The sequence below is a fragment of the Kwoniella europaea genome, chromosome 1 (genome assembly GCF_036810445.1).
Source record: "Kwoniella europaea PYCC6329 chromosome 1, complete sequence".
Taxonomy (NCBI): domain Eukaryota; kingdom Fungi; phylum Basidiomycota; class Tremellomycetes; order Tremellales; family Cryptococcaceae; genus Kwoniella; species Kwoniella europaea.
In genome coordinates this window covers 13255077-13269791 of record NC_089487.1, presented here as the reverse complement: position 1 = coordinate 13269791, position 14715 = coordinate 13255077, and the positions used below count along the sequence as shown (strand labels likewise).

Genomic DNA, 14715 nt, shown 5'->3' with positions numbered 1-14715 from the left:
CCGTTTGCCTCTTTGCCGTTTCCAATCTTATTTTCTGTCCGACTGACCGCGGGGCGCACGGTGACGCTTTCAGCTGCTGAATTTTATCGTTATGATTACCGTAATTTCCACAGTCCTTTACTCTATTCTTGACTTTGTATGCGTCACTACTTCTATTAACTGCCGTAGATCGGAAGGAAGGAAGACGCAGATTATGAAGATGAAAATGAGAGGCGAACAACACTTGAGTATGGATTGATGACCATCGATCCTATCATATGATCGATAACGAAGAACGTTGATAGCCAAGCAACGTATGTAACGATACGTCTCTACTCTTTCAAAACAGCAGCGATTATGAGGTCTCAGTAGTATTTCGAACTAAGACATACACTACTGCGTACTTTGGCTTGGCTTGGCAAAAATGTATGAGTACGAGTACAATCGTACAGGTGGCGGGTCAATCATCCAAGACTTGGTAAAAGACAATCATCGAACATGCATGGTAATAATACACCAATATCACCCATTTGCATGCGCCCAGGCTATGCCACTGGGTGTTATAGAGGATGATCGTTCTACAACTAAAAATAGATAGTTACCTATGATATATCATATGACTTGTTCAATTACGACATAGCTGTACAGTGGAGCTTAACACTCATAAATAGTCAATCGCAGCGATCCGCACCCAATATTGCAATGGGTCAGTCATTCGTTATGCTTCTTAGTCCTACGATCTAAAAGGTTGATATGTGAGATATGCAATACGGATGGTATGATATGATATTTGACATACAAAATATATTCGCAACAACTTATATACAGGCTAAGGAGTGATCACACTGTCTCTTACGATTAATACAATGACGGTACAGTCGAATGAGTATGATGAATACACCATCATCACAAAAGACCTCCAACTTCTAAACACCATTCAGCCCACTGACCATACTCCTACTTTTACTCATAATTGGAATCTTGGACTTGGAAACCTCTCGTTGTAACCTCTCAACTTCACTTGACGAGCCAATTTTCCTACTCGTATTCCTTTCATCTGAATCGAGCATAGTCGACGACGAAGACTGTCTGAGGTGCATATCTGATCCAATTCTCATAGGGATCTTACTCTCTCTTCTCATCTTCCTATGACTGACATTCCTTTCTCTACTCGATTCTCGCAGTTCATCATCTCCAACATTCTTCCGGTCTTTTGGACTAGGAGTGAACAGATCCCCCTCTTCTTCCCATATTGGAGTCGTACCCAATCCAGGTGTACTCTCCAAAGCTTTCTTACCTTCTTCTATCAAGGCTGTAAGTTGAAGTGACATCGAATCTAATCTCGAGATCATTGCGTTCGACTGTTCATCATCCGCTTCACATTCTTCTTTCTGACCATTCACATCATCGCTTCTGTCTCGTAACAGCTTGAAGTCCCCTTCATTATCTGGTGATACGTCCGTACTAGGCGACTTGACACTCGTCTTCACTTTGACATCTGGACTACCACTGAAAGTAGACTCAATATCCTCATCATCTAGCGTAGGATGATAGATCTCTATACTAGGTAAAGACCTCGAATCCGATAAAGGATGATTACAGATCCAACCATTTCTTGATGATCTCGAACGACGAACCCTGGCGGGTCTGTTACGGCGGGATTTGGGTGAAGGTGAAGATGAGGGAGATAAGAACATGGACGAGGCCTTTGGTCGGAGAGCAGATACTTTCGCGGAAGGTGTGACGAGATGCTACAATTGCAATCATCAGTATTTGTGCGATGTGATAGATATAGAGTCGATATGGCAAGTAAATCTCACATTATCTATCTCAACATCCTCCCATTCCTTTACCTTGGCATCTCTCTGTACGGTCTCTTCGTACGCTGGTGGAGGCGGTAAGTCTGATATAGGATCTTGGGCGATCTGATCCTGATCGTCATGCTTGGAGAGTAATGAACTGGGACCGACATGTTCTGGAGCATCCGTATCACTCGAATATTGATGTTGCTGTTGTGTCTGGTCTTGAGTTGTCTGATCGATTTCTTCCTCGTCCTCAGTATCTTCTCTGTGTAGTATTGCGTTTGCTAAGGTTGATCTATTCTGCAACGACTCCTCTTCGTTGCTTGGCACTTGCACTTCTTCACTTGAGCTAGTCTCAATCTCAATCTCAACACAATTCTGAACCGAGTTCTGGTCTAATTGTGCCTCTCTATTATCTTCATCATTGCCCACTTTCGGCTGCGGCTGATTTGCCAATAACCTATAAGCAGTCCTGCGATCCCAATAAAACCCATAAGATCAGCTGCTCAAATAGACCAAAAGAGAAAGTAGGATAATAAACTTACAATCCCAAAGCAGCACCAAAGACACCAGCTGTCACTACACTCCCCACCAAACTGCTGCCCCAGCTGTTCCTCTGCGTCTGAGCTTTGGGTACTTCATCAGTTGAAGCATTCCCATCTTCGTTAGGTATCGGCTCTAATTCTGGTTCTAGCTGTGGATCATTGGATTGAATGACGATAATTTTCTTTATAGGTGATCGTCTTCTTGCATTTGATGTACAGGAAGTAGATGAGATTTCCTGTCTCTCGTGAGTCACGTAGACTACATACGATACATTCGATCAGTACGTTAGAGTCAATCATCAGCTGTACACGACGGTAGTTGTTAGACTTTGATGCTATGGTGACTCACGTTGACTCAATCCTTCTTCTACACCTGCATCCCTACCCTTTCCTTTATCGACCTTGCCTACCCCTTTCTTATCTTCCACGCAGGTTATAGCCACCCCAGGGGAAGTAGAAGGTATCCAACTTCTTTTCATACCTCCTTCGGGCGTTCCTATCCAATGTGTCAAAGAGGGAGAAGAGTGAGATCGAGTGGCTTGAATGCGTTTTTGCTTTTGAGAGGTTGTTGAGGGTCCCGGACCCCCTTGCGAAGATGGGGAAGACATGATGAAATTGATCGAGAATGAGTCCTATTTCTGGATGATCATGTGTGGTAGCTCGTGATACTCTGCTATTATTGTACAGATCAATATGTGTGATATGTGGAATTCAAGTAGAGATACAACAGAGTGTGATGGTAATGACGTTCCTTTCAATCTCAATTCAACAAAAACCTGCTCTCTCGATCAGGAACAGGTATAGCGCAAACAGAAACACAAAAGACGCGTAGTTGGGTGGCAAATCTCACTAACGCGGACAGCACAATGCATAGGGAGGATGCAGTAAACAGTGACAAGTATGATGATATAACACCGGCAATACAACATAATTAATCACAGCTTGTATCAGAAATCCCATCCAATCGGTCCAGTTCTCCTCTAATTGCCTTCTACTTCGTCAAACGATCCATTAACCCATTGACATACCATTGGCACCTCAAGGTCATCATAATGCTACAATGCTCATACTAACGGTTCAACCCCTAATGCCTCTACCGCCGCTCTGATTTCCATCTCCCAGAACAAACCCAAATCCCACCCACCACCTCTGACTCGCTCATCGGTCTTGGCAAATATAACACCCGATCTACCATCCGCATACTCCCCATCGACCTTCAATTCGTACCACTGATTATACTGAGCTGTATCGGGATCAGAGTACGGTATAGGAACGAAAGGTCCATTGTAATTTGGTGAAAGAGGTGATAAATGTTGGATTTCATCTTGGGTCGATTGTTGTAAGAGTAAAGATGGAGGGATGAATTTGAATAAAGCTTCTTGACGGAGTTGTTTGGCTGTACGGGATTGGATCTCCAGTTCTCTTGCTAGTCTAGAATCTCCTTTTGCCTATTACCTCAAATATTATTAGCAAAACATTTCATCTTTCCTCATTTTGATACGATTCAAGACATAACATAGATAGAGCTGCACTTACCAAAGCCTCGGTGACGTCCTTTTTAACCCTCTCTTCCTCCTCCCTCTCCACCCTCTCAGCCTCTTCGACCATCCTCATCCTCTCTTCCCTCGCTCTCCTCTCCACTTCTTCCCGCTCAGCCTGAGACATCGCCTCGAGAGCTGCTTTCTCCTGATTTGTAGCTATCAGAGATGCATTCGACTTTTCAAATTCGCTTATTCGCTTTTCGGTCTTTTCCACGTCTATATCGTTGAGAAGGTTGAATGCTGTACACAAACACAAATCAGTACGAAAACGATAATAGTAATGTTTGGTTCGCGGAATGGTGGAACTAATACTCACTTAGATCTTCCACCTCTTCTAGGTAGTTATCATACTCCTTATCACTCCCAAAGTCTTCTCTACGTTTATTGAATCTATCATCGAGCATAAACAATATCAGTTCATGTCCCTATAATCGTATGTCATGATCACTAAGCACAGGAACGAAAAGTGGGATGGGATGACTGGTTTCCCTTGGAACCTTTCTAAATATAGCTGGCAGACGAAGAGTCGGAATGGAAGATCTACTCACACCTGAGCCATCCTCCTCCTCACCGCTACTTCTTTCTCAACCTTCAGATCTTCGAATGTCTGATGTGCGAAATTGACTTTTCTCAATATCCTCCCACATTGAGGACATGGTTCAGGACCCAAAGTGAATAATCGATCTATACACGATTCGCACCTTTGTACAAATACATCATGAACAATTAGTATTAATCTTCATACGATGCTGCAGACGAGGGGAAGCCACTTACATCTTATGATAACATGGTGAGACTAGTAATCGTAGATTCTGATTGAATTGTCTATCTGTATGACATATAGGACATACATCTTGTTCAGTCTACCAACCACAACACATGATTGATCAGCTGACAGTTCTGATATCTGAGATGGTATGATACAACCCACCCTAAACTCTGTTACTCTCTTACTTGGATCTTTCACTCCAGCAACGTACAAATACCCATCTTCAGTCCCCTTCGCATTGGTTCCTACTCTCTGTCCCTTTCGGATAGGTAGCTGGGGCTTGCCACGGGATGAGGATGAGGAGGCGGGCGGTTTCCGCATTGGGACTCGGGACGAAGATGACATTGTGGATGATTGGGGTGTGAAGAACCTTTCAACACGGGGCCTGTGAATTTGCAGATATGATCAGCAAGATGGACAGTGCCTACAAGTGAGAGCGAAGATGAATAGAGAGTGAGGGTGAAGGTGATCGAGGGGTCTCCACATATTCCTAAACAGGTCCAGTCGCCACATTGCTATTTTCCCGGAAATACCCGATAGAGTAATCACCCAAGTTGTTAGATGAAGTTGATCAAAAGAGATTCTTACTTATTGACACATTTCCTTGACTCATCTTGACAGCAAGTCAAGTATACTCACTCCAAAAAAAAAGTAAAAGCGCCAAAAATGGACGCAGGATACGGTGAGCTCCAGCAAGCACTTTGTCCGCTCGTCATCAGCTAATAATGTTTTCGCAATGAATTACAGACGCCTTGGAAGAGGCTGCTTCTTCTTATGCTAAGACTCGGGATAGGGATGATGAGTGTGAGTTATAGCGTGTAACTCACTCAATACACAGTCACGTATCGTGCTGAAATAAAATTCGACACTGTAGCCCGAAGTCATCGAAGTCACCGAGACAGGGACAGAGATCATGATCGTGACAGGGAGAGGGATAGAGAAAGAAGACATCGTGATAGGGAAGACCGAGACAGGGGAGATAGGGATGATAGGTATCGACCATCTGAACGAGATCGTGATAGGGAGAGAGATCGTGGAGATAGATACGACAGAGATAGGGAAAGAGAGAGACCGAGAAGACGTAGGAGGGAAGAAGATGAATTTGATTTAGCAGCTGAACCTATGAGTGGAGGAGGAGGAGGAAGTGGACATCGGGATAGAAGACCAAGACATGAAGATCCCTATGCTCAACCTATGAGAGGCTATAGTCCACCTCGAAGAAGTAGAAGAGGGGATGAAGATGATTGGCGTGCATCAAGAGAAAGATCAAGAAGTAGAGAAAGAAGGCGAAGAAGAGGTGGTGATTTCGCTAGATCACCTACTCCCCCTGGTACGGTCCCCTTGGAAGAGAGACATGTAAGGAATTCGCATTGGGATATTAGACCTGCACAGTTTGAAGGCGTGGGTGCGATGGAAGCTAAGATGACTGGTGAGTTGCATCAAGCGCATAGACGGGCGGTCAGAGTCATTGATAGATATGCTAATGCGATCGTTGTTTTGGGTTCATCGTAGGCATGTTCACCTATGGTCCAGGTCGTGTCCCACCACCAGCCTCGTTAGGTGTCCCGAACCAATTGATGGCAGGTTCATTCCCGCCTGCTAATCCCCAACGTCAAACCAAGAGATTGTATATCGGTGGTATCAATGATAGGATGAGCGAGCAGCAGATCCAAGATTTCCTCAACAAATTGATGAGAGAACATAATCTGGCGGTGGATATGCCTGGTGAACCCGTTGCTACTTGTCAGATCAACAACGAGAAGAACTTTGCCTTTGCCGAGGTGAGCTTTGCATCGCTGGATAATGCTATAGTGTAACAAGCTGACTTTGTTTTCTTTTTTGCTACTTCCAGTTCAGAACATCAGAAGAAGCTACTGCGGCCTTACAGTTCGATGGAGTAATGTACGAAGGTCATCCTCTACGTGTCAGAAGGCCCAAGGATTATTCTGGTGTTGACCCCTTAGCTTCTTCTTTCGGTGTACCTGGAGGATCAATGGTTGATTCACCCAACAAATTATTCATCGGTGGATTACCTACGTACCTAAATGACGAACAGGTGATAGAACTTTTAAAGGCTTTCGGTGAACTCAAGACTTTCAATTTGGTGAAAGAGACTGGAAACGTATCCAAGGGATTCGCATTTTGCGAATATGTCGATCCGAACGTTACGGATATGGCTATTCAGGGATTACACAATTTCGCTTTGGGTGATAGAACTTTGGTAGTTCAACGTGCAGCTGTAGGAAGAAATCAAAATAATCATCATCATAATCATGCTTTACCTGGTTCAGCGGCTTTCTTACAACAAGCTGGTAAGTTAGATTTATCCGTGTATCAGCTATTACCTATCATTCGTTGTTCTTTTGTCAATCGTTGTTCTTTTTTCAATCGAGACAATAAGCTAATCGTTCTTGGTGCAGTACCGAATATCCTTCAATCTTCAAACAACGAAGGACCAGCCACTCGTGTTATGTTGTTGCTGAACATGGTTACTCCTGAAGAGTTATACTCTGATGAAGATTATCAAGAAATATTGGAAGATATCAATGATGAATGTTCGAAATACGGAGAAGTCGAGGGAGTCCGAATTCCTAGACCTACACCGAAAAACAAAAAGTGGGCACCAGGTGATTCGGCCGCTGTATCTGCTGAGAAGAATAGGAAGATAGATGAGGAGAGCGGAGTAGGAAGGGTTTATGTCATGTATAGGAATGTGGATGATACGACCAAAGCAATGAAGGCTATTGGAGGTAGACAATTTGGTGGAAGGACGATCTTGGTTGCTAATGTTCCTGAGGTGAGTTAGACGAGACGAGACGACCATCTCATTACCTCCTTCTGTTTGATACTGATCATCTTCAACGTTGATAGGAAGAATTCCTTGGTCCTGCTCCTCCACCTCCTCCTCCACCCGAAGGCGAAGAACCATCCGCACCTGCAGAATCGGACTCACCACCTCCCCCTCCTCCCCCTCCTGCTGAGCCAGAACAGGATCTGGACGCCGCTGCTGCGGACGCAGTGAAGGATATCATGGCTGGTATATTGTAAGATTAGTAGTAACACGTAACAAATAGTACATAGCAACGGTGGTCGGGGTAGTAGATTGATCATGCATTTCCAGTGATTCACTCTGATCAATGTGATGTTACTTGGTACTTATCTCATATCTATCTCTCTGATCCGACAGCTTGGCGATCTACCAAGCGTGGACTGGCTCTTATCTTTTATCTACATGCCAGTCTGCGAACAAATCGGACTCGTAGCCGTCGGCCGAAGTTTGCCGGAGGTTATGGGCGGTGTCATCTCAGAGGCTGATTACGAATTTGTAATGGAGGCGAGGTGATTAGGATTTGTTGGTAATTGCTTAGTAATCAGGTGGCGAGTCGAGTTATTCGGGTAATGATTTCCGCTTGCACGGTGAATGAGACGACTGCTGGGAGTGATTTTCTTTGTCATTCCATTTATTCCATCTTGAGAAACATCCATCTTATAACACTTCATACAAAGTGGAAAATCATTCAAAATACTACGTTCAACTTCATCTTGCTTGTTGCGTACCACCCTCAGCGTCAATAGATCATCTAGAGTACCGTCTTCTTTCAGAGTATCTTCTTATCGACAAATACATACTCCACCACCACCACCTCCACCAAAACATCATATAAGAGGAATAACTACTATCCCTTTACCTTCCAACACCGAAAACAAGAACAAGAACAAGATGGCACCTATACCTAATGGAGAAACTGCCATTCACGTGGTTGAACCTAAAACCAAAGGTGAAAAATCAAAGAAACAACATAGTCAAGTTGTTATTATTGGTTCGGGACCTGCTGGACATACTGCTGCTATTTACTTGGCGAGAGCTAACCTTGAACCTGTCTTGTATGAGGTGAGTCCCGCCATTCCTTCTCTTCTCTTTAGAAATCATTCAGATGAGATGAAAGGGCATAGAATGCTGATCGTGGTGTGGTACGATAGGGTATGCTTGCTAATGGGTAAGTTGCTCTTCCGTGATACCGGATTGACCCCTTGATCTATGGAGTTGGTGTGGTATGGTACTGATGAAAAGTGAATAGTTTCGCACCTGGTGGTCAACTCACTACTACCACTGAGGTGAGTCTACTCTCTTTGGTATAATCACTGTCATCATATACTGATAACATATAATCCACAGGTCGAGAACTTCCCTGGTTTCCCTGATGGTGTAACTGGTACAGAGATGATGGACAAATTCAGAGCTCAGAGGTGGGTACATCACTCTTCTGAACACTATTCAAACTCACCTTTACATCAGTATACTGACTGTATTGGTTGTTAATCGTAGCGAACGATTCGGTACCAAGATCATCACTGAGACTATCGCCCGAGTCGACCTCACCCAACGACCATTCAAGTACTGGACTGAAGGTGAAGAGGAGGAAGCTGATTTCATGACTGCTGATACGTGAGTGTCTTCTTCTTGCTGTCCTATCCAAGTTAGATCATGTAGACGAGGAAGCACATTTCCCTTTCCGTTTCCGCTACACACTTCTTGTTCGTACGACACAGCATTGTGGAAAAGGATGGACACTGACCTGTTCTACTCTATACTCAGCCTCATCATCGCTACCGGAGCCTCAGCCAAAAGACTCTTCCTCCCTGGAGAAGAGACCTACTGGCAATCCGGTATCTCAGCTTGTGCCGTCTGCGATGGTGCTGTACCCATCTTCAGGAACAAACCTTTGGCCGTTATCGGTGGTGGTGATTCCGCTGCTGAGGAAGCTACCTGTGAGTTTGCCTCATACATCCCACAGGACATCCAGCTGATTTAGTATTCTGTAGACCTCACCAAATACGGTTCTCACGTCTACGTACTCGTCCGAAGGGATGAGCTTAGAGCTTCCAAGATCATGGCTAAGAGGTTGACTTCTCACCCTAAGGTCACTGTTCTCTGGAACGTGAGTATTTCTTTTACTTTGGAGGTGTATATAGCGTACCTTTTTTACTGATCATTGCTTGGTCGTGGTGTAGACCGTCGCAACTGAATGTAAAGGAGATGGAGATCTCCTCCAGTCACTTACCATCAAAGATACCAAGACCGGAGAAGAGAAAGACCTCAAAGTGAACGGTTTGTTCTACGCTATAGGACATGAACCTGCTACTTCTTTAGTCAAGAGCCAATTAGAAACCGATGTAGATGGATATATCAAGACTGTTCCTGGAACCGCTCAAACTTCAATCAAAGGTGTGTTCGCCGCTGGTGATGTACAAGATAAGAAATACAGACAGGCGATCACATCAGCTGGATCTGGATGTATGGCTGCGTTGGAGGCTGAACGATTGATCTCCGAGGAAGAAGCTGAAGATGATGAAATTGAGACTGAGGACGTACATGTCCCTTCGGAAGGTTATATGGGAGCTGATAAGGAGTAAGGACTAAAAGAATATATATAAATAGATAGAAATTTTAGATGATTTGTTTGATCTTGTGATTTTGTGATAGATGCATCAAGTATATCTCTCAAACGCACTGCGTGTGTGCTGTTTCGCTTTGGTATGCAAGGGACGCTTTGCACAATTCATAGCATCAGCATTACTGGCTAGATGTGAGGTCTACCCAAGATCTAACAGGGATGTCATGTATAGCGTGAGACCATCACGTTGAGAATGTGAGCTAAATGTGTTGTGAGCAGCTGTTTCGCTTTGCGCTGTCCACCATGCTCTCATAACATTGAGCGTGATGCGGACATACATCGAGAATCATCTCCATGTGAATAGTTTTTCCCTCCTTGATTGAGGATGAGAACAAAGAATGATGATCTTTCGATAGGACTGTTTGACTTTTTGCAATATGATACGATAAAATGATATTGATGTTGCATACATGATTTTACAAAGATAATTCGATAGGATGGCATTAAGAGAGAGATGGTGTGATGGGATGGCCTGCGAAGTAGGGGAGGATCATCCAGGACCAATCTACATTAGCAGAAGACAATCCTGTCAGCTTGGGCAACAACGCCGGTTGGCACTCAGATGATGATGCAAAACTCACCTTTGGCATATCGTGATGTTCACTGTTCATCGTACAAGATATATCAGCATTCGATTGTATACTCTGATAAAGTAAGGGATGATGATGCTCACCTCAACCTATCCAATTTGGCATTCAACTCTGATACCCTATCTTTGTGAGTTTTCTTCGCTAGTTCTTTGACTCTTTGTTCTCTCTGAAGTTGGTCAGTTTTCATGTCAGCTTAGTTACGCTGACTGATCAACTGGATACGATGGTCGTTCGGCTTGAAGTTGGGTTCATCAGATCAAGAAGCTAGTAACTCACCCTCTTCCGTTGAGTCTCCAAGAACCTCCTCTCAGCTTCCGTCATCCCACTCTTGTCCTTCTTTGGCCTGTCACTTCCCACTTGTTCTTCATCGGATACATCTTGATCCCTATCTCTCCTTTGAGCTTCTTTCAACTTGATTTCAATCTCCGATTTCGTTCTTTCCCCTGATGAACGCGATTTCTTCTTCTTCTTCCTATCATACAATAGCATCAGCAATGTCAGTCGGAATATCGATCTGGGAATGCTTCAACTTATAATAGAGCTCACTTATCGTTCTGTCCCTTCAACTTCAGCGAGCCCCCTGGGATATTGGAGTAGTCACTCATCTTGTCGTGACGCAAGAGCTAGAGAATGAACCGCGATCCAATCGATCCAAATGATTGAACAGACTGACACAACAGTTTAAGATATCATGCGATCTGAACCATTAAATGGGGTTGAGGAATAAGGACATGATTGTCGTCATTGAGCGTGTCCATAACATTGTTAGAAAACGTCCCCCATCATCTCATCGTTCATGATTTATCTATCTACAGTAATTCTTATAATACAATCATATAATCAAGAGAGTCAATGCAATGTCGTTATCTAATCGGTATGTCCATTTCCGCATCGTTTCACCGTGACCTGATCAATCTCCAGTCCCTCACAAATAATCAATGTATGCCATCTAGCCAACTGAGGATAACAGCTTGCGTGACCTGCCGATCCGAAGCTTTGTCTTTACCCTTCGAGCCTGCTTTAGGTCGATCATAAGGCTTCGGTTGAGTTTTGGTGGGTTTGCTCTTTTTTCCGGATGATCCAGACGCTTTGGCCATGAAACGTTCCACAGCTTTCTTAGGATCGAGCGTCAAGTCTCGCAGACAAAAGAGCCAATTTGAGATCATCATATTCCGTCTATCATATTCGGAATTTAGACCCTGCAAGATTCCGGATACCTGAGCGATTCCAGCAGGTTCAGTGACTGATCCTGACCATAATGTCAACGTGAGCTATAGGAGTAGTCAAGAGAATAAGAGTCAGCATACGCAAGTGTGGACAGAATCGGCAAAAATCAATAGTGAGGGTTTGAGATTCAGTCTACGACATGGATGCAGTGCACTCACGTATTTGCCTTCCTGTTCAACCATGACATCGATTTCCCAGACGTTAGACACCGTTCGAAGAGCGTACACTCTTCTCATCGTGTCGTCCAGGACCATGCAATTGACAGGATCGGCTCGAGCCGCTTGGTCGTACAATCGCAGATAAATTCCTAAAGCTGTTCGCATGGCCGTATACGATTGAAGACGAGCTTTATCGATGCTTCCACGACCGCTCCTATCTTCGATCACGATCCAGGGCCACCAGGCGTCAGAGGCCAACGCTGTAACGTTCTCCGAATCAGATACAAGTCGAAGCAATTGTAACGACAGGATGATGTGGATTGTAGGTGTGGAGCAGATTGGTACTGACAGTCTGTAGGTGACCATAGAATGTCTACAGATCTCGAGAGCAGATAATCGCTCAGCACGGTAGCGATCGGCGGCGAAGAAGGGTCTCTACAGGGAAGTACCGTTGCTTCAGTCAAGCCAATGGCCCAATCAGGCGTCGAAGCTATGAAACCGGGAAGTTCCAACATCCGGAGCACTGATGCATCGATCGATACTTGTGTCCTACAATGTCATATCAGTCACTGACCCGGGAGGAGTTTCGAATGGTAATTGAAGGACTAGTAGAGATGGGAAAGTCGGTCGTAAGATGGACTTTGAGTGCTCAAGTGGGGAGAACTTACTCAATGCAAGTGGGTTTCACGGATGACGACGATCCAGTTCGGACAATAGCGCTTGCTAGAGATTGAGCAAACTTGGAGAATGTTGCCTCTTTGACAAAGCGGTTTCGAGCATGTATAATGTCGTGGAGGTGTTGGTGAATGGCTACCATGATAGCTATGTCTGTCGAAATATTCGAGACTCTATATGCCTCAGGCTCGACGTAGTACAATTCTCGTCCAGAAGGATGATCTAGAGGCTACATTCACTGATCAGTCAGGCCGAACCCAGAATCGGAACAAATACAGCTACCATATGTCCACTTACCCGAGTCAATACATCAATACCACCCATGAATCTGTTTCTCGCAAGCAATATTTGGTCGACTTGATCCCGAATCACCGGGGACTGCTGAAAGACAGCCCCCAGTCGGACTCCACTCTGAGAGAGAATCCACATATAATTCGTTTGATCGCGTTCCGATTCCAATTTGCTGGAGATTCTGGAAGCGCGAGACACGCCAGATACATCTTCTGAAGGGGTATGTATCGATGAGTCGGGCTCACTCGAGGTGTCCTCCCCTCTTCGAGTTCCGAACGGCGTACTTGGATCGGACAAGTTCCTGGGCAGCTCAATCAGCTGCTATTCACAAAGATAAACTGAAGGCTGTGTAAGAGCTTACGATCTTGTTGTCCTTCAAGGTTCCTCCTCTTAGTTGTTTCCTCACTTGCTCCCACGCAGCTTGATCTTCACCCTGATGAGTGGTCTTGGAAGTATCGTAAGATTGTTGTATGCTGCATTGAAGAGATGATACAACAAAGAATGTTGACAGTCAAACAAGGTTCCATTCAAATGTTGACAGAGGTATCAACAGATTAGTATAAATCCCACGTCATGCTGGATTATCACTTGGTCAGCGGTGATGGCCGCATCGTCATCTGGAAAAGTTGAAAGTGAATCAATCAATCGCTCGGCTTCATCAACATTCTTTGCTTTCTGTCATCAATCACATTGCCATTACAAGATAAAGAACAGTTCAGATACAAAGTATATCAACGACCACCGTACCCAAACCAAAAGAAAACAAGAGCAATATGTCAGCTGCCGGTATCCCCCAACTCGACGAAGCTTCCAAGGTGAGTCATCTTCAATATTTCATCATCGATATTCCCTTTTCGTACTATGCTGATAGTCGTTTCGATGAGTAGAAGGAATTGGAAGTCTTCCTTGAACAAGAGTACGTCGTGTATTTTGATTCGAAGACGGGATCAACTTCTCCTCATAGGATGGATGGCTGATTCGACAAATGATGTTATAACTTATAGACAAGCTAAAGCTAAATTACAAGCTTCCATTCATGAATTGACCAACACATGTGAGCTATTGCCTTTTCCTACATCATGAAGGGAGAATACCAGCTGATCATGTACTGCTTGATAGGTTGGAACACGTATGTCGACTTTTCATATACATTTCGTAAAAAAGGAATAATCATCTGAACTGGTAACAGACCATCAAGCTGACCTACACTTATCTATCGGCAATCGTAGCTGTATAACAGGCTCGATCTCATCTAAGTTCTCTAAATCAGAAGCTCAATGTCTCGAGAATTGCGTTGATAGATTCCTCGACTCGAGTCTGTTTATAGTCAGGCAGATTGAAGCGCAGAAACAACAGATCTAAGCGATTATAGAGAGGGATGAGATGTACTGCAAGGTGGTTGGTGATGGGATATTATGGGATGGGGAGGAATTTAAATGGATAAGATAGAAGCTATCGTTTGCTTGTAGAAACAACGTCCGATCGACAAGAGCAATGAGGGATAGAAAATAACAATCGACACATCTCATATTATCAAAACTGCATGTATCGCATAGCACCATGCAGTTGCTCTGCATTCTGCACGTATACAAGGGCATCTCCACGGATGGATCCGTATAGAGGTCAATGTAATCATCTTGTGCTGATCGGACCTAAGATGAGATAACGAGTCAAGTGATGAG

The 14715-nt window shown here is 44.2% G+C and overlaps 7 protein-coding genes across 7 annotated transcripts; 3 read left to right on the top strand and 4 right to left on the bottom strand.

Moving 5' to 3' along the window:
• Positions 1–905: 905 nt before the first annotated feature.
• On the bottom strand, positions 906–2934 carry V865_005056 (uncharacterized protein; the record flags this gene model as incomplete). The annotated part of the gene is made up of 4 exons (XM_066228829.1): positions 906–1730; positions 1800–2253; positions 2327–2585; positions 2676–2934. 4 exons carry the CDS (start codon positions 2932–2934, stop codon positions 906–908), a joined length of 1797 nt encoding a protein of 598 aa, XP_066084926.1.
• A 456-nt stretch (positions 2935–3390) lies between these two features.
• On the bottom strand, positions 3391–4981 carry V865_005055 (CDK-activating kinase assembly factor MAT1; the record flags this gene model as incomplete). The annotated part of the gene is made up of 6 exons (XM_066228828.1): positions 3391–3774; positions 3863–4107; positions 4184–4257; positions 4416–4568; positions 4642–4730; positions 4799–4981. 6 exons carry the CDS (start codon positions 4979–4981, stop codon positions 3391–3393), a joined length of 1128 nt encoding a protein of 375 aa, XP_066084925.1.
• Positions 4982–5302: 321 nt separating this feature from the next.
• V865_005054 (uncharacterized protein) lies at positions 5303–7684 on the top strand (the record flags this gene model as incomplete). The annotated part of the gene is made up of 7 exons (XM_066228827.1): positions 5303–5318; positions 5384–5440; positions 5511–6065; positions 6149–6417; positions 6489–6948; positions 7057–7433; positions 7508–7684. The coding sequence occupies 7 exons, from the start codon at positions 5303–5305 to the stop codon at positions 7682–7684; spliced, it is 1911 nt and encodes a 636-aa protein (XP_066084924.1).
• Positions 7685–8357: 673 nt separating this feature from the next.
• Positions 8358–10051, top strand: V865_005053 (thioredoxin reductase; the record flags this gene model as incomplete). The annotated part of the gene is made up of 8 exons (XM_066228826.1): positions 8358–8528; positions 8618–8634; positions 8716–8752; positions 8814–8884; positions 8964–9083; positions 9234–9406; positions 9461–9576; positions 9650–10051. The coding sequence occupies 8 exons, from the start codon at positions 8358–8360 to the stop codon at positions 10049–10051; spliced, it is 1107 nt and encodes a 368-aa protein (XP_066084923.1).
• Positions 10052–10582: 531 nt separating this feature from the next.
• On the bottom strand, positions 10583–11287 carry V865_005052 (uncharacterized protein; the record flags this gene model as incomplete). The annotated part of the gene is made up of 5 exons (XM_066228825.1): positions 10583–10597; positions 10674–10695; positions 10766–10848; positions 10959–11154; positions 11229–11287. The coding sequence occupies 5 exons, from the start codon at positions 11285–11287 to the stop codon at positions 10583–10585; spliced, it is 375 nt and encodes a 124-aa protein (XP_066084922.1).
• Positions 11288–11617: 330 nt separating this feature from the next.
• V865_005051 (uncharacterized protein) lies at positions 11618–13066 on the bottom strand (the record flags this gene model as incomplete). Its single annotated transcript, XM_066228824.1, has 5 exons — positions 11618–11953; positions 12068–12327; positions 12417–12616; positions 12736–12971; positions 13040–13066. The coding sequence occupies 5 exons, from the start codon at positions 13064–13066 to the stop codon at positions 11618–11620; spliced, it is 1059 nt and encodes a 352-aa protein (XP_066084921.1).
• A 740-nt stretch (positions 13067–13806) lies between these two features.
• Positions 13807–14395, top strand: V865_005050 (mitochondrial import inner membrane translocase subunit TIM8; the record flags this gene model as incomplete). The annotated part of the gene is made up of 5 exons (XM_066228823.1): positions 13807–13848; positions 13921–13949; positions 14038–14087; positions 14153–14162; positions 14263–14395. 5 exons carry the CDS (start codon positions 13807–13809, stop codon positions 14393–14395), a joined length of 264 nt encoding a protein of 87 aa, XP_066084920.1.
• Between the last annotated feature and the right edge of the window lie 320 nt (positions 14396–14715).